This window comes from Passer montanus, unplaced genomic scaffold, assembly GCF_014805655.1.
Source record: "Passer montanus isolate IOZ18808 unplaced genomic scaffold, ASM1480565v1 scaffold32, whole genome shotgun sequence".
NCBI lineage: Eukaryota > Metazoa > Chordata > Aves > Passeriformes > Passeridae > Passer > Passer montanus.
The window spans coordinates 5206194-5230550 of NW_024367930.1; the positions used below are offsets into that span (position 1 = coordinate 5206194).

The window sequence follows — 24357 nt, forward strand, 5'->3', positions numbered from 1 at the left end:
ACAAGACATGAGGTGACATCTGTGAAATTCTTGGCATACCGTGTGCATGTTTTATAAATTTTCAAAATGTTTAATTCATGTGGGTGGGCAGTTGTGTGAATGCTTAGTGTTAAGGATTTGTATACCGAAATGCATCTGTGCTGGAATGGGTTTACCTGACTGGTCTTGTGTAATTGTGGCCTTCATCTCATGTCAGGAGGTTGTGTGATCAAGACAGAAAATGGTTAAAACGGGTTGGAGTAAAAAAAGGGCCTATAAGTGACTTTTTTGCAGTCTTTCATTACAGATATACCCAAGGGAAAGTTGCCAGCAGGAGATTGTTGCATCCAATCTGAAAGCAATAATATAAATGTTGTTACTGGGTAATGATAATACTGTATGCTGTAACATTTATATGACTTTCCACCAGCTTATGTGCTAAAAAATTGGAATAATGCAAAATAGTTGCATTGTACATTTCCTTTTTTTAAATAATGTCATTGTAATCTTCTTTTGATTTTCTCCCCTCTTTGTTACAGGGAGAAAATTGAATTTTAGTCATGAGAAGAAAGACATATTTCATTTTGCAATCACTGCACTCCCCAGGAATGGGTTTATTAGACTCAAATGCACAGGGAAACAAAGTGTAATGGCCTAACATCAGAGGGTATCAGTGTGCTGAGCCCCAAGGGACATGCAGGGGCGGGAACATGTTCACAGTCATGGAAGCTGATCTATACTGTTCTAGCCCTGGTGAGATGTTAGCTGGCAGGAAATTTGCATGGGATGATCTTCACAGCCATCACTTGTGGAATGTTTTAAACAAAAAATGTGAGTCTTTAGCAAGGTGCCTTGTTAGGTTGGGGAGTTTTGTTGTTGTTTTTTAAATTCTTTCAGTACCTAGTATCCATGACTTATTTATGGAGTTAGAGAAGCGTGGCGCTGAAGTTGTTAAATTAGCAGAGTCATATTCATGGATCTTTGTTCTTGTCAGTCAAGATTGTGTGTGGGAGCTATTAGCTTCTGCATGAAGCTCCACAGAACAGATAAAATGAGTGAAATCACTAAACTGTTAACAAAAGTGGTTACAGTGTTTGAAGAGTCTTGTAATTGTTTCTTAGATTACTTTAGATTACAAGGATTACGCAAAAATGCAGCTCTTCACTGAATATGTCATGAATATTTTATTGAAGTAAGAGAGAGTGAATATTGTGGTCAGAAAGGAACTTTGTCTGAGTGATGTGGTCTGCAGGTAGCATTCAAATGCATGAAGTGGCTTTTGTACAGCTTTTCTACTAACTATGGAAAACGTACATGCATGGGGTGAGATTTTTTACTTACAATCAAATTTTTGAAGGAGATGTTGCTAATGGTTTGGTCAAACTACTTTTTCAAAGGAGAGCTAGATGTGACTAAGACAATTATTGTAAGCATTTAAGTTAGTCCTTGTCTGAGTCCTGAGGATGTGTCTACTTTGTCAGAGATGACAGTCACTGCTTGCTGCCAGCTCGTGAAATGTGTATCATTAGTACAGGCTGGATAAGCACTAGCAAAGAAAAGACATTCTCAAGTGAAAAAGAGAAGGGAAAATACAGGTACTAAAAAATCCATTCCTGTATAGTGGATTGTATAATGATTTAATGCAAGTAATTTTCACATCTTTGTTGTGTGCCCATGTGCTAGGTATGAGGGGTACTTAAACGTTGCATGTTTATCATTCCCACATTATTGCAAAGACAGAAAAGATAGCTTAGTTCCATGTAAATACCAAGAAGTTGTTTCAGTCATGCTCTATATTTGACCCTATTCTACCAGTTTTCTCACACGACATGCTTAGTGTGTAAACCCCAAAAATTAAATGGTTTGTCTGGTTTGTAGCCTTGGAACTCCATGTATGTGTCCCTGATGCCAAGCCCTCAGTATGGGGAGGAATATAGCACTGATATATATATCATGCTAGTTTTTAAAGACACTGAACAGCTTAGACCTCATATAATTGTTCCTGATATGGTTAGAACTGAAAACAGACATTTCCAAAAGATTAGTAATGCATTTTCTAATAATTTTAGGGTTTTTTTCTTTTTGTGTAACAAAATTCAAACCCAGATGTAGTTTGGTTCCCAGTTTAACCCCAAACTCTTAAAATAAAGCCCTTTCCTACTTCCTCGTCAAACCTCTCAGAAGCTTTTCTTCCCCACCTCTGTCTTCCTTCCTTTATTTTTTATGACACAATCTTGTAATTTATGGGCATTTTTTGTCTACAAAAAACAAATTTTTCAGTGCTTATCATTGTTCCTATCTGAAAAGGTTGCCTTTGAATAATGTGGTGCTTTGAATAACGTAAGTGCTGCTCCTTCTTTTCTGTCCCCCCTGTCCCTCTACTTCTTTGCTCACCTCAGTATGACTTTTTACACTGATTTCAAGGGCCAGGCACTAACCTGATGACCCAGGGAAAGGTGGTTGGAAGTGTCCTGGTGCCTCTGAAGCAAGAGTCCCTCACACAGCATAAGCATGATGCTTCCATGTGTTTTCATTCACTCTGCACTACCACAGAAGAAAGGAAGCCAAATTCCCTACTGTCCTGTAAATATTATATTAGACACTGCAGAGAGGCTTTGAAATGTTAATACCCCTCTAATGCAGACAGCTGACAGAGGGGGACAGTTTTGATTTGGTTGTGACTCAGGCTGTTCCAACAGGTCCCAGCAGAATTCAAACAGCTGGGAGCAGACACCAGTTTCCTGGGGAGTAAAGGCATTTTACATGTTTTTGGGGTCATCTTAGCTGGTGCTTAAGAAGGGAGAAAGCTACCTAGGGGGCAACTTTGAGGGACAACATCTGTTTTAGAAAAGTGGTGGCAGAGCCCTCTGTTCAGCTCATGGATACCAGCTGCCAGCTTATCTGTCAGCCCACAGCAGTAAAGTGACTGTCAGCAGCGTCTCAGCTCCCTCAGCCTTCAGCAGGGCTGGATGAGGTCCTGCCCCCTCTCAGCACTGCAGAGGAATAAAGAAGGAGACTGGAGATGGATAGTTTTCCACCTCAGGCCACAGGAACACGTGGCTTGCTGGTGAAGGGAAGTTTGGCTCCCTGGTGAAGGAATGCTTGGCTCCTAGGAGAAGGGACCCAGGAGGTTCCTTCACCTTTGGTCTCCTGGTGAAGGGACACTTGGTCTCCTCATGATGAGACAGGAGAGGGACAGGAGTGACCATAAGTGGTCCTGGCTGCCCCAGGAGAACCAAGAGGGCAATAGGCCAGAGCTAAGGAAGGGGCATCTCTCACAGCAGTTGCTTCAGCTGGGAGCAGAGACCCTGGCCAAGACTGTCCTTCTGCCTTCTCTTCCAATACTCTTCTCAGAATTTTTTCCTGGCCTTTTGTTCTTTGATGACTCCTTCACTGACTCCTTCATGCCAGCCTTTCATTTTAATGATAGCATAGCAGTGAAACCGAGTCATGTTAAGGCCTGAAGGTTTCCAGCTTTAATCTGTAATGAAATGTAAAGAAACCTGTCAGGGTCTGATATAATCTCAGTCTCCTTCAGAGAGGGACTTGGGAACTGAGCTCTGGGAATCAGTGTGTTCAGACCAATTGTGCTTTCCAAAGCAATTAATTGTTTTGATTAATTTTTTTCCCCTCTTCCATTTCCCATAGAAATTGGGAAGATTGACCAAGATATATATAAATACAACACCCCAGGATTCACTGGCTGCCTATCGAGAGTCCAGTTCAACCAGATTGCTCCACTCAAAGCAGCTCTGAGACCTACAAACGCCTCCTCCCACGTCCACATCCAAGGAGAACTGGTGGAATCCAACTGCGGAGCGTCTCCACTCACCATCCCACCAATGTCGGCCGCTACCGACCCCTGGCACTTAGACTCAGGTAAGGTGGCATTCGTGTCACATTAACTCAGTGGAGCAGTTCAGAGAAGAAACCTGTCTGCCTTCCTCTGTAAAGAAAAGCAAAAATTAGAGCTAAATGATTGATAGATGACTCTAGGGCTGTAATCACAGTAGGAAATGCAAAACTGGAATGACAGAGATTTGCCCCCACTTTTAAACACAGTTACAGAGGAGGGTTTTTTCTTCTTTTTTTTTCTTTTTAAAAAATATTATGCTTTATTTTTCTTTTCTGTAATTCTTAGGTTGTTTAAATGTTGGCTTTTGACCTAACTGATGTGATAGCACTTTCTGTGTAGCCAGCAAAAAAGCTTCAAGTACATATAAATAAAGTACAGTAGCATTTCTTATACTGTATTCCTAATAAGTGAATATATTTCAGTGAGCTTCATACAAAAAAAAAAAAAGAAAGAAAAGTAAATCTAATTTTAGGCATAAATGCATTTATGTAAAGTGCTGATTTTGTTTTCTGGAATGTCTACTTTCCGTATGCCGTGTTTAATAGAAAATCCCATTAGTTATGGTGGCAGTCATCTTCTGCTGAAAATGCTGGAAACAACGCAATTTGTGGATCCCATCAATCTAACCCTGCTTTGTGACTGACAGGCCCTGAAAATATACATTGTGGCTAACTTTAGAGGATATTTCTCCCTTTTGCTTCTTGAGTATCAGGTTACCTTTAGATTTATAGGGTCAGGCATACATTGATGCTTCCCTTGCATTTTGTCCTCGTTCTGATTTCAATTGTAGAGTGTAAATTAGAACCTGTCCTGGCAAATTTGTTGTTTGAAGTGGTATAAAGTTAAAATGCTAGAGGAAAAACTTGATTTTGATAATGATTAGTTTTTGAGCTTGGGCATGTATCCATATGCCAGTTTTTAAATGAGAGGAGGCAGGTATATATGTCTTTCTCAGAAGTACATGTTAAAGTTGTACCTTTGAGGTTTGTTTTTTTGTGGGTGGTTAGTTGGTTGGTTTGGTTTGTTGTTGTATAAGACTTTTTTCCTTGCAGTGTCAAGGAACTCCTTGCAGCATTTCCTTTCATCTCTTCTTCAACAGAGAAGTAGGGCAGTTGCTTCTAAGGAGAGACAGAGCTCCTTGTAGACCTGAGGATCCCACACATTAATAAGTAGTATCACTCTTTACAACCTGCCATTCCCTCCTTGCTGCCATGCTGTGCCACTGTAAGATTTCAGTGTCTCTTCCCCACTTATAACATGCACTTTTCTACCTGAATTTTTTTCATCATAAATTAGTAGTCCCTTCCTTCTCTGAAATTATTAGACCTGTTTGTACCTGAAGACTATGCTGTGTACTCCTCTGTCTACACAAACACATTTTCTGAAGGATTCCTCACTGGCTCATGTCTTTAAAAAGTGTGCCATAAACTCCTTGAGGATGTGCAGCTGCTGTGAATCATGTGCATCTAATGGGCTTTGGTTGTTAATTTTTGTTGGTTACTTTTCTTTCCACTTCATTTCAGTGCAAGATAGCAAAAGACCTAGCTAGATGGTGGGATTTACTCAGGATATTTGCACAGTTCCTAATAGCTCCTGCAGTTCAAAGAAAGAGGTCCTGTTTGTCCTTGGCACAAGCGATTATGCTTGACCCTATGTTGGCTCAATCTCATTTTGTAAACTTTGTTGACTTGACAGATTACAATTTACACTTTTTCTTCTGGATAAATTGTAGTACTTGGACACAGAGACAGTGTGAAGGATGTCAGGAAACATGCACCATGCCAGTAGGTTGGTTCAAGCTGTCTGTTAACTTCTGTCAGTAAAAAATAGATTTAATTGCCATAGCCAGACTTAACTGTTTCAAGTCATGGGCAGACAAAGCTCAAGAAACCCAGCTTCACTTTCAGTAATTATTAGATTTTGGAAGACTGGGAGCTAGGAATCCCTTGTCTTGTCCTCTCTAGTGATCCACAGCAGCAGAGGAAGAAGACTTGTAGTGAGGGACTGCAAAGAAAGCAACAATGTCAGGTGAGTTATGATGGTAGAAGTAAATTTCACAGCAAAGGAGTGACATTTCACTGGTTCAGGAGTAAAAGGATATTCAGGTGTTAGTGAGCAATGTCTGGCTTCTACTGTGGGTGGCATTTCCATGATACAAAGAGGAGGTATCTCAGCAACGCATTTACCAATATCAATAAAAACAACCAAGTCTTTGTGAAAGTATCAGGGGTGATCTAACACAGATAGTTCAGTCACAGGAAAAATGTATTCTGTAGACTGTGTAACCTTGAGTCATCAAAGTCATAGCCTGTCAGTCATCAAAATTATTTTCATCTAAATTAAAATGCTTGGGTTTAGTGCCACTTTGCATTAGTAAATTGGCAGTTTCCACTGAGGATTTTTTGTGTTTTCCAAACCTTACTTAAGACTTTCTAACACAAATCATGTTGAGAGAGAAAATTGAGGAATCAGAGGCATAAGTTATTGGCTCCAGAACTGTAATAGTCTCTGTGAATTTACTCTTTTACTAAACTGGCTAGATGGACAAAGACAAAAAGCAACTTTGAAATTCACTAGAAGGACTTGTAGTGATATTGAAGCAAAAGCCACTCACACTATGTCAAAAAGAAATGGCTGCAAATAACATGGCTTTGAAAGCAGCAACTACTTTGTGCAGCATTTCTCATCTCCAACATGTTTTTATCTGTAATTTTTAGTGTTATGTTACCTATTTAATTTTAAATAATTTTTAACAAAACATGAGAGCTGAGGATGGATGTTTCATAGTGAAAACAAAACAGCCAGGAAAAAATTTGTGAGAAGAATCACATGGTTTAAATTTCATTCAGTGGCATAGTCTGAACTCATCCTGACTCATATTTTGAGTTAAGCTTAGGTTTATTGTTTTGTTTCTCAAATATTGTGGGATTGAACTTTGAGAATTGAAAAATGTTGTAGGAGGGAATCAAAGATAAGTGTCTAAATAGAACAGATACACCAGATGACAAATGTAATGATCCTTTCACCTCTCAACTGCAGTGCTGGATGAGATTTTGCAGATAATTACTAGAAGTTAAGCAGGTTCTGCCTGATGGGTGACCTACATGAAATGTTTTCTTTAAACTCTTCTCTGTAGTTACTGCATGAACATCTCCTGCTAGCTGCAAAACATTTTGGATGCCCTAATAGAGAGGCTAAAGGGAAAATCATAATGACATGCATCAGTCACTTGGCAGTTAACCTCTAAAAATTAGTTCAGGGATTTATCAATAAGGAGCCCTGTTGATTTTCTCCCCTGAAAAATGAGCTGTACAGTTTGTCAACTCAGTCTTGCACTTTCTGTTAGCCTTGAATACACATGTATTTCACATTTACAATATTAGATCTTTTTAAATTCCTTTGCTAGCCACCTCCCCACCTCTGGCTGGCATTTTGCCATGCTCCTGAGACATTATCTTAAACCATGATCTTGTTCAGCTTGTGAGTATTCTCACAATGCATAGTCTTTTTCTGTTGCTATGGTGATCCTTTCTTGGTGGTGATGAAGCACAGGATTTCAACAAGTCATTCTTTTCTGGAACGTGACTTTCTGGCAATTTGAAAGTAAAAGGTCAACAACGACATCCAAGCAGATCGTCAATATAGTTCACTCGCTGTGTTTTCCTCCCATCAGTATTATCTCAGTTCATGTCAGACAATCCAATTTGCCTTGGTTACATCAATAGGAGTGTAGAAGAGAGGCTAAAAAGAGGCTGATCAATGAACATATCTGCCTTTATATATTGTCCAAACCATTGAATTTCCTGTCTGGCATACAATTCAAAACAAAAGTTTTAATTTCTATAGCCTTTAACTGTACTGGTGTGCATTTTAATATCTATTATTGCTGCACTGGTGAAAAAAAAAAGCTAATTGCAAGGGGTTTTTAATATCTCTCAGTTCAAATGGCTAAGATATAGGTGAATGATAGCTACACCTTGGTCGTTGTAGAGGAGCAAAAGAAAAGAGCCCAAACACTATTATTTTTGTAGTAAAAAAATTCCACACTTCAAATGCCTTGTTAAAATTAGAAGTTGCGTATTATTGTTGTGCTATTGTTCAGTGTGTGGGTGCTTTTATCTAAGGTTCTGCTGATTACTAATGAAATTTCACCTCCTAAGTTTTCTTATTTATATAAATAAAGCATGAAAGAAACCTATTACATGGATATACCTCTCTGTTTTACGTAAAATGTGCTGCAGCTTGCATTTAGTAAAAGCAGGAGATCCAGAAAGGCAAGGTACACACAATAGTTAGCAAATTATGCTTTAGCAGCCCTAAGTTGTCCTAGCACTCTGTAACTGCAAGATACGTTTACTCTGAGTGTGAACAGAATGGCATCTAGAGTATTTAACATGGGATTTAGTTAAACCTATATTATCTTCAACATATTACAAATTAAATGGAACAGGATTAAATGCTGCATCTGCAACATTCTTCAAGTGGCATGACTTTTTTCTGACTGTGTATATTTAAACCCTAAATGCTCTTTATTTTTTTATAATAGTTGAAAGGTCTTGCCTTTTATAAATCAACAGCTTGCTTTGATACCTATATTGAGCATGTCCTGCAAAATCATGTACCACTGTTATCGATATTAAAACAACTGCTTGCAGGATTCTCTCTCTTTTTGTTATTAATTCATCCCTCTTCCTTTAAGAAGTGATGGCAGGAGAAGGGAGCAACAGCACTGAGCACTGACCATACATCCAAGCTCCCCTATTTGGCCAGCTAATTTCTTTGCAAAGTGAAAGAGAGCAGCCAGTTTCTGAACTCAGAGGAAGTGTGACTCATATTACTGGTGGCAGTGCTGAAGGTCACCTTCCAGATTCAGACGCTGTGGGTTGAGTCACATCTCACCCCCTGACCACTGGTACCACATCTCAGAGAGCAGAGCAGGCAGCACCTGAGGAGAAGCTAGGTCAGATGTGTGCTGCTGTGGATGTGGCTAGGAAGATGGAAAATAGCTTTTGCCCTTGTCAGGGGCTTGTTACAAATGACACAGTGGGAAGGAAGAATCAATGAGTGACAGTGCAGCCCTCAAAGTGGTCTTCGGTCACAAACACATGAACAAGACACTCTTCTCCTGGCCACAGACATTGAAAGAGTCCTATATACATCAGTGAGTTCAAGAGCATGAGCATTTAAGTTAGTGGCATGTGACGTGTTACATGTGACATAAAGTTAGTTGACATGTGACAAAGTGCTCATTCTCTCTTTTAGGGGATGGCAAGAGAGCAGGGTCACTTCCCTAGGCTTCCTGCAAGGGCATGCAGGTCCAGGCAGGGCCACAGAGGAGCTTCACCAACTTTTGTTCATGATGCAGCCTTACACATCTAAATTTGATCTTCTAGTGTTAGCAAAATTAGAAATAGATATGAAGGCATTTGCTCCTCCTTTTTCAAGCATAGCAAACCTGTACTGCAATCAGAGAATCATGCCAAATTCTCTCTTCAGGGTTACTGATTAGTCATAGTGGTTTGTTTGGTTTTGTTTTTTTTAATTAACATGGCATGTAAACACTGGGAGGCTGTTTGTCTGCCAGTAAGGTAGCTTGATATTTATACTCTTTATATAAGAGACTGAAGATGCACTTGCAACCTGCCCTGTGGGTCAGCAGGTTCTTCCACTGCCAGTCTGGTGCATTTCTGTGATTGTTTACTCTATTGAGAGTGACCAGCATTCATCCCCCATGCTCCCAAAATAAATATTGTCTCAGAAGTCCATGCTCTTGACCTGAGTTGTTTTCAAACAAGAAGGTAGCACTTTTTGTCAGTCAGGAGGGATTAAACTCATAGCTCAGTTTCTAAGCACCGTTTCCTGCAGACAAGAGGGTAAGTGGTGAACATTTAAATGCAAGAGTTTCTATTTTTCTCCTGCCCATCAAACAGCTAACGAGGAAGAGCATCTGTCTGAAATTTGGCACAATCATTGCTTCATCCTTAAAGGGTTTAATTATGGTGCTTGAATTACTGCAAATCTCTCTATTGATTTGGAATAAAAATGCCTCCCTCAGTCTCATGTAGCTCCTTCACACAATTATGCATAGCTTTCTCTTAACTTTAAGACTATATAATTTCTGTGTGGGATTTCTGACACTCTGTCTAGTGTATCAGACAGCTGGCAGACTGCCAAGCTTGTAAATTCTTCTGGCATTCGTTGACAGACCAGTATTGTAGCTGTTTCGTAAGCAGTGATTTGAATATTAATGCTGCTACCTAATGTCAAGAGAAGGTGCTAGTACTAAAAAGAGAGTCTTTTCCACCCTTTGCAAAGACTTTATTTTTTACACAAGTACTAATCTTAACCATAGAGAGAGCATAAATTAGGGGGGAAATGGAGTAGAGAAGGAAACATTTAGATGCCTGAGCACTTCATATAACTTTCTTTTTCCTTTCCTCAGGCAGAAACACACTTACTTCCTGTGTAAGAGGTTATTCTATATTACAGTCAGGTCATTACAGCTATTAAAGAGGTTCTTAGGTTTAAACTCTCCAATCTGACCCATTTCTTGTCCCCAGTCAGAGTCTTTCTCTTTTTTCCTCCTTTTTTGTAGCTGTCATAAGTTTACAGATTCGTTTGGTATTTTTGCTCATTGAGGTGGATTTTCTGCTTTAGGGAGGGATGGAAGGGGTGTTTCTTTCACATATTCTCTCTGGGTCCATTGTCAGTGATAAGCTATATACAGCCAGGCTTTGACCAGAATTAACTCCACTATTCCTTTGAGAGCACCAAAGCGCTTCATCTTCTACATTAATTATAAAAGGAAGTATTTGTGAACCTTTCTTAACAGGTGAAATGTAAGCACTGCTCATAAAATTTTCATGGAAGTGATAGCTTAGGCCAGCATGATTCTTGTCTGGAGTCATAGTGAGACTTTTAGTGTCAAACAGATGTTGCTACCAGGAATTAAAAGATAGATGAGTTTAGGTCTTTGATGGATAAGGGTGCTCTAATGTGCTGCAAATCAATTGGAAATCTGGCAGAGCAAATGTTCAAAATACTAACCCTGAGATCCAACTTGCTGAAGTTCAGCTGCAGATAAAATCAAAAAGTGATGTTAAGTGTCCGTTCTCCTTTTTAAATGAATAAAATTCTGTAGTTTACAGCTACCAGATATTAGTATTATGAAGTGTCTTGTCTTACCACTAATTTGTACAATTACTTGCATGTGTGCCAAAGAAGGTGTGAAACAATCATACAAAAGGGAGAGCAAGGGATAATCACCTAACCCATCCCAACAGACAGTGCAGGAATGTTTTCCATATTGTGTTTCATCCAGGACTGACTGGGGGAGTTCAAGATGCAGGGATGGGTTTCCTAATAAGTTTTTCAGTCCCTTTGCTAGGAAGATTGCCTTTCAAGATAAAAAAATATATATTATACAACTCTCTTAGTGAAAACTAAGTGAGAGTACAAACTCTCTCTTTATCTCTTAGAGATAAAACTCCATTTCCTCCCCTCCTTAAGAGTATGGACAGCCGAGCTCACCTGCAGAAGGAAGTTAAAGGGTTGGTAACACAGCAATTCACAAATAGCTATCTTTACTGGTTGGGTTGTCTGCTGTGTAGTGTTGAGTATCTGTATTGTCCCAGTTCATTAACCAGGGAGCTTTCACTTCATTTTCTCCCAGCACTGCCATTGTTCAGTGTTAGCATTTCCATTGTTCAGTCTAAAATTCATGCTTGCTTTTACAGTAACATCCAAGAACACTTTTCTTCTATAATCCCCACTTACTTTCCCACTGTCCCAGGCATTTGCATGCAGAAGGGTGTTCAGAGGACAATGTTTCTATTAAGCCATTTTTAATTTTTACTCATTTTTCATTTTTAATTTATACTCATTTCATATTGGAATAAAAAGTCGGGATTGGAGAGCCTTCACACTAAAAAGGTAAACCCACAGTTTTGTATTCTCCATTATCTCTGTGCATGTATCTCTCTCAGTGGAAGTCACCAGAAGCTGACGTAAAAACCACTTGAGATTCAATGAAAAGTTCTTAGGGAAAATAAAAAAATAACCTTTCAAAATATTTTTGATCTAATTGAACATACCTAACAAAACTTAGTATAAGTAATTGGTCCAAATAGCACCAATGCATTGGAGGATTTGTAATCATTTACATTAGGGTTTTTTCCTCTCCATCCCCCCAGTCAAGATGGTTGTAAAAGACTGAAGAAATTAGTGAATTTTGTTCCAACATGGAGATTTTCATGTTCCAAATAATTAGCATTATTGGCAACAGAGAGAAGAAGATGACATTTTTAAAATTAAAAACCCCAATTTTCCCTCTAAGTGGAACGTCTGTTCTGGTACTTACAGAATTGCTAAGTGGGTGTATTTTTTCCAATATCCTGTAACTTGTGCTAAAAAAAATTTATTAAGCCTGTGACTATGAAGATTTCTATTTCCATAAAGTCAGGAAAGTGGTTCATAATAGGGACATGCATATAACCCTCTAACACTACACTTGAAGCATCACTAAAAATTCAAGGAGTGACAATTGACCCCACATAGTATGCCAGAAGAAAGCTGACCTTTGACAAACAGCATGGTTAATAATATATTTAAGATATTTTTTGAGGTGTATGTGTGAGGTTGGGGTTTTTTTAAAAGTGGAGGTATTTAATATTAAAATCTCTTCAGCCAAATTTTTGGTTCTCTACTTATCTTGATGTTTGTAGACCTCTGATATTTGTAGGACTTCAAGTAAAGTATGTTAACAGAGTTTAATATTAAACAGTCCTCCCTCAGAGTCTGCTCTCAAATGCCTAGAAAAGCAAGAATAGGGGTAGTTTTCCTCCTTTCTGAGTTTTCAGCTTATAGAAGTAGGGAAAAAAATAGATATATTCATTTAAAAGATAAAAACATGAACTTTCAATACAAAGTAAGACACAAAAAAATGTGCTTTAAAAGAAACAGCTTTTTTCATACTGCTTCAGATTTCTTTTTCTTTTGCTGAATTACTGCAGTTTACATGTCATGAGAGCTCTTCCCAGAGTCAAACTCAGGAGGAGAGAAATGGATGAGCACAGGTAGTGGGATGAGCATGAAAGGGCACTCTAAGGGTTGTGTTGCTCACCTCTGATGTAGGACTGTGGAATGGCGTTGTTTATTCCTGCTCCATCATTTCTGTGCATGTGTTTAGAGTTTCACTTGAGATCCAGGAAGGGGAATGTAGCTGTGACTGCACGTTAATTTCTACTATCAAGAGTCAAGCAATTAGGTTCTGTACTTGGAGTCTGTAATAAGGAGAGCTCTGTAATTTCAAACCACAGCAGTACTGTCTCACCTGACCAGCAGAGTTAACATAATTTACAGAATAACACCAGAGAGCTTGCTTTTATTTTTCTCTGTGCTGTGGTCCTATGGAGAACCAGATTAGTGAATGGATCTACTGTCCACACATTCTCAAAATCTTAACATGTAAATGAGTGTTTGCTGTCATTGCAAAGTCAATTCTTGGATGCTTGGCTGCAAAATAGAATCAGGAAGGAGTTATAGTTCACATCTTTTATTTTATTTTACTGTTCTTCTTCTAATCAATGCCTTGATTTATGTGGGTTTCATGTTCTTTGTGATCACCTGATCTGGTGGTTCTGGTTGCTTCTCCCGTTCATATTTACGTGAAAACCCAACTGGTTTCAGTAATGGACAAACACGTCTCAAAACTGTGGACATCTGTAGAGATGAAAGGCCAAAGAAGCTTTGCAGCACAAAAGATCTAGTCTGAACAAGCTCACTTTCCAGCATTTCACATTTTATTGATTGTTTTAGACCTCTGATAACTCTCACACTTCCTTTTTTGGAGCAAAGCTGAACCGTATCTTCCTTTGTAGTGTGGTATATTTTAACCAAGACTTGCCCACTCAGAAAAAAAGTTCAGTTAAAAAAATTGCTTTCAATGACTTATGCATAACATTCCTATCAATGTGTACCAAAACAAAATCTGCCTTTTTACTGTGTACTTCTTGATACTGCTCTTTACCTGAAAATTACTACCTTGCTTTGGTTTCAGGTTTCCCCTTGCCTTTACTGAACAGCCTTTTGCTCATTTCTCAGCCCACACTCACCTTCTGGACTACTTTACCAAGGTCACTTTTTATCTCAATTTTGTGAATTTACAAAAAGCTTTTACGTGGGATCCATTGTAAAACATTTTCCCTCTGAAAATGGTAGATGCAAAATCATGCCTGTCATAATGAAACAGAATTAATTCACTCAGCTAAACCAAGCACATCTGTCATCTTTAACATCTAATCCTAATTGTGCTCTGTTTATCCAGTCCCATCTTCCCTCTCTACTCATTGAGGGCTGCTGTTTTGCATCTGACTGTGGCAATGACCATGCTGGGCATGCTGAAGGATGGTAGGTCTCCTGTTCCTTTTTTTGGTCATCTAAAGCTTCCAATGTCAAAATGATGGCCAGAATATGGAATTTGCCTGCAGTCAGTCTTTAATCACCCTTTCAGGTGCTGCAAAGTTTCTTCAACCCCATTTACCCTAATAACAGAAAGTTGAAAAGAGCAAAACATAAGTACAGACTCTGTAGGTTTACTCTGTGCTTATTGAAACCATGGTCCTGTAAACAGCAACCCATGAAGGAAAGAGAAAGCAAAGTGCACTGTGTCCTTTGCATTTTTGTGGTCATCTAAAGCTTCCAATGTCATTAAAATGATGGCCAGAATATGGAATTTGCCTGCAGTCAGTCTTTAATCACCCTTTCAGGTGCTGCAAAGTTTCTTCAACCCCATTTACCCTAATAACAGAAAGTTGAAAAGAGCAAAACATAAGTACAGACTCTGTAGGTTTACTCTGTGCTTATTGAAACCATGGTCCTGTAAACAGCAACCCATGAAGGAAAGAGAAAGCAAAGTGCACTGTGTCCTTTCACATAAGTTAGCTTCAGGATGATGGTGTTTGAAGCAAACCAGATGACCTGCTGGGGAAAGACAGGGTGCAAAGAACAGCAATGCAAAGAACAGCATCAGCCAGCTTGGATCCTGGAAGGGAAGCAGATGAAGGGATGTTCATAAGCCGTAGAGTAGCTTAGCATTTCCTGGTACAGAGCAATCTGCTCTGCACTAGCTGCAGGTTTTAGGAAAAGGCCTTTGCTGTGCTGTGACAGCAAACTGATGGCTGTGTGCCACAGCTGCGTGAGCAGAGGATTTCAGGCAGCTGGCAGGACATTTCTTGGGTCAATATTTAGCTTTTCAGGATAGATTTTCTGTTCCCCAGGATAGATTAAAAATCTCTTTGCTCTGTTCTTCATGTTTTGAATCGCACACATGAGACTCTGGCTACTTGGAGAAACCTAGGGAAGATTTGTTTTAGGAATTACTCTTTACAACCTATGAACAGCTCTTTATATAGTCTTCTGTGCTTTTACCAGAGGATCAGTATTCCTGCTGTCCCTTTGTCGGCATGCTCTAATGTGTTCTTTCCTCTTTTGGTTCCTGAATTCCAGCAGCAAAGGAAGAAAAACTCCTTTTAGTTGTCTTTTTGGTTTAATATTGCTAAGGAATGTGACTGTAGTAAGGTCAGAGAGGATTCCCCATGTGTTTGAATGATGTAACTCGTGTCTGAAACACCTGCACTTGGTACCTGTTGGGCACAATACTCTGTTAAGCTCATCTTGGACAGTCAAGGACTGTACCCTCATATGTCCTTTTCTGCCTAATTGCTGGGGCAGGAATCGCCCTTTTGTGGTTCTTAGACCTCTGACCTATAGCTCTTTCTGATCTTTTGAGAAGCCACTGGAGAATTTCAAGGGAACGTCCTATTAAAAAAGGAAACTAATTAGTTGTTTTCTTTCTCCTTTATCCATCTATAGTAAAGACCTCTGACCTCTGACCTATAGCTCTTTCTGATCTTTTGAGAAGCCACTGGAGAATTTCAAGGGAACGTCCTATTAAAAAAGGAAACTAATTAGTTGTTTTCTTTCTCCTTTTATCCATCTATAGTAATACTTCATGTAAAAAAAATGTATGGATATTTTTGCAGAAAAATATATTCTATAACTCCACATTTGGATGAGATTTTAGATACAACATTTCAGTCAAAAAATCCCCATAATACACAAGCAGGTCACTTGGTAGCACAAGAATAATAGAACAACAATTAATAAATTATGGTGATAATATCTGCCAACACTAGTGCAAGTGCTTTAAAAAAAAAGATTAATGAAAGTCTAAGCTCCTTTTTTTCCCTGCAGCACACCTGGTTCTCCAGCAGCTGCAGCAGGGCACAATTTTGCCAATCTGATGATGAGCTCTTGCTGAGCTAGTGTCCCCTGCTCCCAGACACATGTTCTTGTTTCCTTCTTGTCAGAGGGGAGAGTCTCAGAGTGAATCACACGTGCTTGTTGATCCGATGGACAGCTCCTCCTGAGTGTGTAAGATGTCTGGGTGCCATGGAGAGCAGCTGTGTGTGGAGGCATTGAGGGCAGTCCTAGCAGCAGCTCTCAGACAAGATCAAGGATGGAGCTCCATATCCTGCATCATGTTCCTCTTTATCCTGCAGTGTGCCTCAGTGCCTGTTGAACATCACAGACTGTGACTTCCATCTGCCAGGAATCCCTTGTAGCATAGCCAGTGTGATGTGGCAGCTCAAGAGGGATCATGCTGCCATGAACAGCAGCTTTCCTCTTTCTTCACACTTCACTAGTGCCAATGTTCTTGAAATAACCTTTTACAAGATGATAAAATATAATATTCAGTTGTAAGGGAAGGAGGAACTGTGACCATTGTAGGTTTTCAGATTTCTTGTGTGAGGACACAGGAGACCAACTCTAAAGCAAATACTAGGACTTGTTAACTGCCTGTGGTTCTGCTTGGATGACAAGGGCCCTCCTTTTGGGTTAGAATGGCAGAGAGGAATTCCTTGTGACTTGGTATACTGATGCTTCCCCCACAGTATTATTTGGCTTTAGGGTTTTCCTTGAGATGTAGGGAGGGCAGGTTTAAAAGTAGGATTTCCCACTGCCAACCCTTCCCTTTTAGCACTGCAAGGGTATGTTTATAGATCCTGTGCCAAAAAGTCTTCATTAATGGTCCTGGCACAGTTCTTTGGAGCAAAATCCAGTGATGCGGAACCAGGTATTTATTTATCTTTTACAATTTATAGCTTGATTCATTTCAGAGGGGTGCGGATGAAGGTTTTCAGGAGCCAGAGCACCAACAAATGTCAAAGGCACAAGTGCTGCTGGCAAAAACTGCTGGACAGGGCCTCTCTCTGAGCTCTGAGAAGCGCACTCCTGTTTGTCCCCCAGGCAGCCAGCCAAAATCCAGCTGCTGAACACACTCTGGTTCGACTCTCTCCCAGAGTAGGCACACAGAGGGCTACTCTAGCCCCTGAAAAGAGTTTCAGGCCATGTGGCAAGCTGAAACCATTCACTCTTTTGTGCAGCTGCTTTACAATACAAAAGGAACTTTATCATGGGTTTTAGTCCATGGTAACAGAAATACAGTCGAATTCCCTCAGCCAGTTTTTGGTATACTGAATGCATCACTAGTCTGTAAAGGCAACTGATTATTTTCATGCAGTATCACCTAATTCTTCAAGCAAGGAAAATACAGTGGGATTTTAAAGGCTGCCCTGAGAAGCAGTTAATATCCTTGATTATTTTAACTTTCTCCAATTAACACACTTTTAACAACATTTTCCTCTGTTTCAAAATCAATATCTTAGTCCAGTGGCAAAGTAGGAAATTATTGCAACTGCTCATCCAGCTCCCTAGGCTTGCTTAGTCATTGCAGAGTCTAGTTGCTCACTATATGTCTCACTATAAAGAAAATGCTGATAAGTTTAATTAATGAGATTGCCTCTGTGATATTTTCTTGATGTTAAAACCAAGGCCACTGTCCAAATTCATCCAAATTCATTAAATTTCATCCAATTTTGCTGCAAGAAGTTTCTCCTTTTCAGATCTTTGGCAGATGAATGCTGGCACATCTGCCTGTATTTCCTCTCCTTGCCTGTGTGCTGGAGGCTCTCCTCATCCACAGCCTCCCATGCCACAGCTCCTCCAGCTCACAGTCTTGCTCCTCAGCTCCAAAGCAGCTCCAGCAGTGGCTCAGCTGCCATGCTGGGTTTTCTCCCAGAGTGGCAAAAGTGCTGGCATGTGCTCTGGGGGGTGGCTGCTCTATAGCTCTGACCAACAGAAGCTGCAGCCCCTCTCTTACCTTGGACTGTGCAGCAGCAAAAGGGATTCAAGTTTTTCTTTCTAGGAGCTTGAATTTGTACCCAATGGTGGTCACAAAATCCTGAAAGCTTCTGAAGCCTTTAATAGGTAGCGGTGACAAAGGCAAAGGCAATAATAATAAGTATGATCAACTCTGTTAAAAGAGAGGGATTTGTTTTGTTTTGTGCTTTTTACCACTTAAAACTTACTGACTTTATGTTAGCAAAAAACAAAATGTCTTCCTGTATCAACAGCAATCCTTACCAAGAGTATCTCCTTTATTTTCTTTTTGTTACAAGGAGCAAGCAAGTAGTTCTGAGGGATTAGACAATATTAACAGATCTTTTTTGGTTTTATTAATCTATAGATAAATATCTAGCAATCACAGCTGTCTTTAAGTTGTATCTGAGGGTGTTGGATGAACTTTCTGTAAAAGTTTCTGAACTTTTACAGACGTTTTACTGCTATTTACAACATGAATCTTTAAATCTCTATTTCCAGCAAGTGCTGATTTTCCATACAATGGTCAAGCTATAGGAGATGGAGTTAACAGAAACTCAGCTATCATTGGAGGTAAGAAAACTGTCTACTTTTCCAAGATACTTTACAGTATTTGTCTCTGATGGCTGAATTGCAGTTGGTAATAAGGCTGCATATTTCCATACCCAGGTTTAGGTTTGTTGCTTTAGTCTTGATTTGCTGTGTAATTTTTCCTTTCTAATTTATATTTTTATTATTACTTATAACTTTTCCTAATACTTTGAAACTTTACAATACTGGAAGGATAGCATTGCATTCATCAGAAAAATTCAGGCAACACTTGAACAGCCTCAGTTCACCTGCCCAATGCATCAGTTAATGTAAAGTGGTAAAATGTAACTCTGGCTGGTAACAATATTTTTTTCTGAAAATTTTATATCTTCATCCTGGAAGATTCCTTTGCCTGTAGAGAAGGGCCCAAATAGGAACAGTGTTGATTTATCACATAGATACCTATGCCTAAGAGGGTAACATCCATGAGACTTCTCTATAACAGGGCTGAACCCAAAATAGACCATTGCAGGGAGAGCAATTAAGGCTAGAACTGATGATAAAACAGGAACATCTGCAATTATGTGCAGCCAGTGCTTAGTGGGTGGTGTGAGCCAACAGTGAACCAAGCCAATTTTCAAGGACATGTAGAGGAGCTAGAATAGGTCTTTAAGCCATTGACTGGAAAGTGAACATAGAGATTTCACCTTCAAAGAGCTGCCCACGTGCTCAGCACCCTCTGCCTTATGGTCAGCAAAGTTTAGGTCTTTAAAAAGTTATTAATGTTGAAGTTTTTACCTATGGGATGACAGTCACCAGCAGCCTTCAAGGAGCTGCATTTTGTGTATAGTGGAAACCTTATATAAATATTAGTGTAGTGGAAACCAAGCAACTGTGGTGATGCCCACAGTTTGCTCACGTTGCTTCAAATCAGCTCAGAGGAGTTTTGGGATCCTTTCTTTGTGTTGAAGTCTGCAGCTGGTCTCACCAGGGGCATCTTTTCTTTCCTCCTGTGTGCAGGCGTCATCGCAGTGGTGATCTTCACCATCCTGTGCACCTTGGTGTTCCTGATCCGCTACATGTTCCGCCACAAGGGAACTTACCACACCAACGAGGCCAAAGGGGCAGAGTCAGCCGAGAGCGCCGACGCCGCCATCATGAACAATGACCCCAACTTCACGGAGACCATAGACGAGAGCAAGAAAGAATGGCTTATCTAAGCCCACGGGGATGGGGCCTGGGGTGGGATGTGAGCTGGGCCAGGGTGGGACTGGGATGACTCTTGCAGTGGAGAGAAAACACTCTGTGTCGGACACTTGAGCACACATAGGATAAAAAGATCAGCACAACTGGAGGAGCAAGTGACAGGAAAATACCACTGAGACTGGAGAAAAAAGAATATCTCAAGCATTTAAGAAAAAATACTTTTTAATATTTATTTACAGCAAATTGTCCCTTCTGTATCCCAACAACTACAACAAAGAGCAGTTTTACAGCTTCAACATTGGTTACAATTTTCAGTAATACCTGTCTATTTCTGTGTGTGTTTAGAGATGTTCTGGATACCTGTGACAAGAAACAGGGCTGGTTTTTTATATTTTTAAAAGCTGTTTAAAATGTGGGTGGCTCTGTCCTGAGAATAAGTGGCAGCCCTTTCTTCTCGGCATTGTGTTCCTTCCTGGCTGGCCACTTCCCTGCAGGCGGCCCTCAGCCCCGCACCTCGACCACATCACCATTTATTTGGGTGACACTGATCCAGGGGGTGGGATAGGGGGTGAGGACTAATGCAAATCTTATTCACCAGTTTCTCAACATCTCATCAGCCCATGTCAGCCCTAGCAAGGCCCATCTTCTTGACCCAGGCACTTCACTGATTGTGTGCAATTCTCATCAACAATGTAAAAATACTGTTATTATGACTACTATTACTAAAGAGGATTATCATAAAGCACAGGAGGCTTTAAAGGTTTTTTGTATTATTTTGTTGGTCTCTGGGGGAGGATGATGCTGTGTGAGTCTGTAGACCTAGTCTGTTCCTGTGTCTTTGTCTATGGCACCAGGTCCATCTCCTGAGGCATGTGCCAAGTTAAACTAAGCTCTGCCTGTGGCATATTCTGTACATTGTAGTAGGGAATTAGAGCCAGACTTTGTTTGCTTCTGTTTCTTCTTAATAGGCTGCCATAGAACTATTAGTACAGCTTTACTGAGTGCATTTGAACCCATGGATTTCCACATCCTTTTTTTTTTTCTTCAACTTGAGAGTCCTTAAATCCCTTGTTTCAGTCCCTTTGCCTTCACTGGCAGTGTTTGCACAGTCCGGAAGGTGAGGCAAAGGAGGCTTGAAAACTCTGCCTCCAGAGCACGTAAGGAACACACAGCACACAGGGCAGAGTTACTTTTCAATACAGAGATCTACTCAAAGTATTTTACTGTCTTTCTAAGGCATTTTTAAAAACAGCAAGGTCAATGTCAAGTACAGTATTGCATCCCATTTTTCCTCTCAAATCAGGAGTGTCCTAGGTGTCACCTGAACAGCAGGCAGGCAGCTAGAAGAAAAGACAAAAGGGCAGCCTGAAGAGTTAATATCCTCTAGTGGCAATAATTTAACAAAGCTTTAGCTTGCCCTCTGTAAAGAAGCATGATTCTCCTGTGGTCTGAATTGGTAGGAAGTTAAGGCCTTAGTGGACAGGTTTTGCAGTGGAACAGAATGAAGGAATGAATGTACTGTAGGGCTTTGCCATGCGCTGAAAGAACAGAACTGATATCAGAATTTCTCTTTAAAAGTATTTATTCTTCTGACAGTCTTAGATTTGCTTTGTCTTTAATATTTCTGGGTTTAGTATGCACAGATTCAATTCATTTTTCTGCACAAGAAAGATTTCTTTTTCACCCAAACATGCAATCTACTACACTGAGCAGTGCTGGCATTTTTGATTTCATTATCTCTTTGGTTGCAAATTCCATTATTCTAATGGACACTTTAAAAACAGGAAAAAAAATCATGTAGGGGAAAGAAAACATTGGAGTCTTACCAGACAAGACATTGATAAGCACAATTTGTCAGAAAGTCAGGCCAGGTAGTTCAGGTTTTAAGGATGGTAACCTAAAGTCCTGTTTTGGAGGAACATTATCATTGAACATAGATATCAAAGCAAATCAAGCCCATTAATTTATTCTATTTATGGATTTGAAATTAGCATACAACAAAGTTGCCAGTTTTAAAAGTAATTACTGTTTCTCAGGTAACATACGTGGCAGAGAGGTTCAGGTAGGCATAAAAATTACCTCTCTTACTCTTGTGCTCTGCAGACTTTTGCCTTGTCTCCACTATTAACCTCTGCCTCTCTTGTCTGTAATCAAGCAGATGAGTCCTAGGTTTAATCATGGGTGTAAAATAAGTCTTCATACCTTGAGGAATATCAGCAGGGGATGGATCTACCCCGTACCACCACTCAGCAAAATACCTAGTAATCACAAATGTCTCTGTAGGATTGAAAAGGCATTATCTTTTCTTTATAATTTTATGTTTCATTTTATTTTAATGGTATTTTAGTCCACTCTGAAAAACATCCTTGCCTGCAACTTCAAGCTACCAAGAGAAGTGAACAGAGCATCATTTGCATAGATTGGTATTTTATTTGCAGAAAAAACACTCCTAATCTGAATTCAATGTCTGTGAGGAAGATCAGGCTTCTGTATCCTGAGAGACTAGAGTCTTCTGCTACTTTATGTGGGAGAGACAGATTTAACAGCCATAGCGCAAATAGTGCTGAGGCCAAAAGCCTCAGCATGGCATTAGAAGGGAAAGATAGCTTGGTCTCCATGTCTAACCAAGTTCTTGGCAAAGCAAAACACAGTTGTCTCTGGTTATGGTAGTGAAGCCTGTGATATCTATTCACTGATTTTCTAAAAAAATTACCAGCTAATCTCCAACAACCCTGGGAGATTAAGCAAGAACTTCTGGGAAATAACCTTTGGCCATTGCATAAGCAATAGTTATACATTAGTGTCTTAAGTTTGAAAAACAGTTCAAATTTCTGAAATCAAGTCAGGATCATCTGTACCTCTCCACTGACTGGACACCATAGACTTTTTTCTGTGAAATACACTAGTGCTGTGTTAAAATACAGTCACTTTCATAACTTGGAAACCTTTAAATATTAGAATTCTTGTTTCTCCTTAAAGTGGACCTTAGACATAATATCATCAACAAGCAGCTGTCTCTGTAGAGGGATTTGGTGACTTTGGGTGAATTCCTGCCTTTCTGCTTTGTATATCATTTCTGAGAATGGTGTATGTTTAGTTACAGGCACTGATCATTCAGCATCCTGGCAGTGAAGCAGGAGACATAGCCTCTGTATTCTGCTAGCACTATATTCTGAGAATTTCTTCCACTGCAAGCCTATCATTGAATCCTGAAACAACATCCATAGTTTATTTCACCCACTCTTACTTGTGCCAAAAATCCATGTTGTTGAACAGGTATGCAGGAACATCATGTTTGAGGGGAGAGTGGATCCTGCTTTTATAAAACTCTGTATTTTCCCCAAAGAATATTAAAATAATCAGTCTTTTATCACCTGTTTTTCAGCTGTTTCACCTATTTGAACTGTGCAGAGAAATGTAGCCTCTTGTACTGGTTTGGGAACCAAAGTGTCCCAAGTTTGTTTCTAAAGGGTCATTCCTGACACCACAGAAAACAACGGCAAAATTGCCACCAGCAGTGGGGAGAGCAAGACTGGGCTGGAGATCAGGGCTCTCAGTGTTAGTGAAATAATGTAAGCAATATTTTGGATTCTCATTCGCAAGACTTGCAGACCACCAGGTTATGAGACGTGGAGCTCCAAGGAGATAAAACAATGGAAAACTTATTTTGATGTCAACCCAGCCTCAAGGAAAATCTGCAGTCCAGTCTGGCAGTTTTGAATCAGGTCTTTCACACACTGCTTATTCCGTATTTACTGATAGAAAATTCAGATGTATGAAATAGAAAAATGTATCTCTAACCGGAACTGGAGCATTTCTGCTTTGTATTTTTTGTGTCTTAATCTTTACCTGTACCTTTTATGTCTCTTCTAGCAGTTACCACTTCAAAGCTATGGCAGCATTTTAGGGTCATGCTCTAGGCAGCATGATATATGTGAGAGGATGGGCATCACAAATATTTCAGTAAGACTGCCAAAGCAGTGGTGTATATGTACAAGTTTATTGTACTGGTAAGAATTTATTTTAATTAAAACAATGTCCTTTAATGGCAGATGCATCTAATTTCCAGGGTATCTGTTGAAATGTGAAGCTAAGTTCAACATGCAATAGCTTTCAATATGGTTTATCCCATGAATGATTTTACATTCCATCAAGCATGGTGATCCTGAAAGGATGTCATTCTTGAAATGCAGAACCTAAATTCTGGTAGTCAGATGCCATTATTCATGCTAGAGAAATTCAACAGAAACCTTGCCTTCTAACAGCAACAGCATGAAAATTAGAGTTAATGAAGGGCAGTGTGTTTGTATTCATAAATATCTTCTGTGAATGTCTTTCCTTTTAACTAAAGTTCTATTAGAAATAGAATAAATAAAGAGGAGGGAAAAAAAGAAAAAAAAAGACATTTGAAATAGTTTTCATCACCGTAACAGCTGTTTCCCCATGCTTTGTATATTCTTATCATTGCCTGTAATTGTAACATCTCTAGTACCAGGAAATCAATTTGGAAAGGACAGAAATTGGAAAGGCCTCTTAAGAAAAGACCCCTTTAACATGAAAAAAAG

At 39.6% G+C, this 24357-nt stretch overlaps 1 protein-coding gene across 1 annotated transcript in view; it reads left to right on the forward strand.

Annotated features, from left to right (window-relative positions):
- CNTNAP2 (contactin associated protein 2) overlaps window positions 1-23843 on the forward strand; it is a 1016974-nt gene extending 993131 nt beyond the window's left edge. The window contains exons 22-24 of the mRNA XM_039715193.1: window positions 3628-3858; window positions 18557-18628; window positions 19607-23843. Of these exons, the coding sequence (XP_039571127.1) occupies window positions 3628-3858; window positions 18557-18628; window positions 19607-19806 (503 nt within the window). The 3' untranslated portion in view covers window positions 19807-23843. The remainder of the gene's footprint in view (window positions 1-3627; window positions 3859-18556; window positions 18629-19606) is intronic.
- Window positions 23844-24357: the final 514 nt, after the last annotated feature.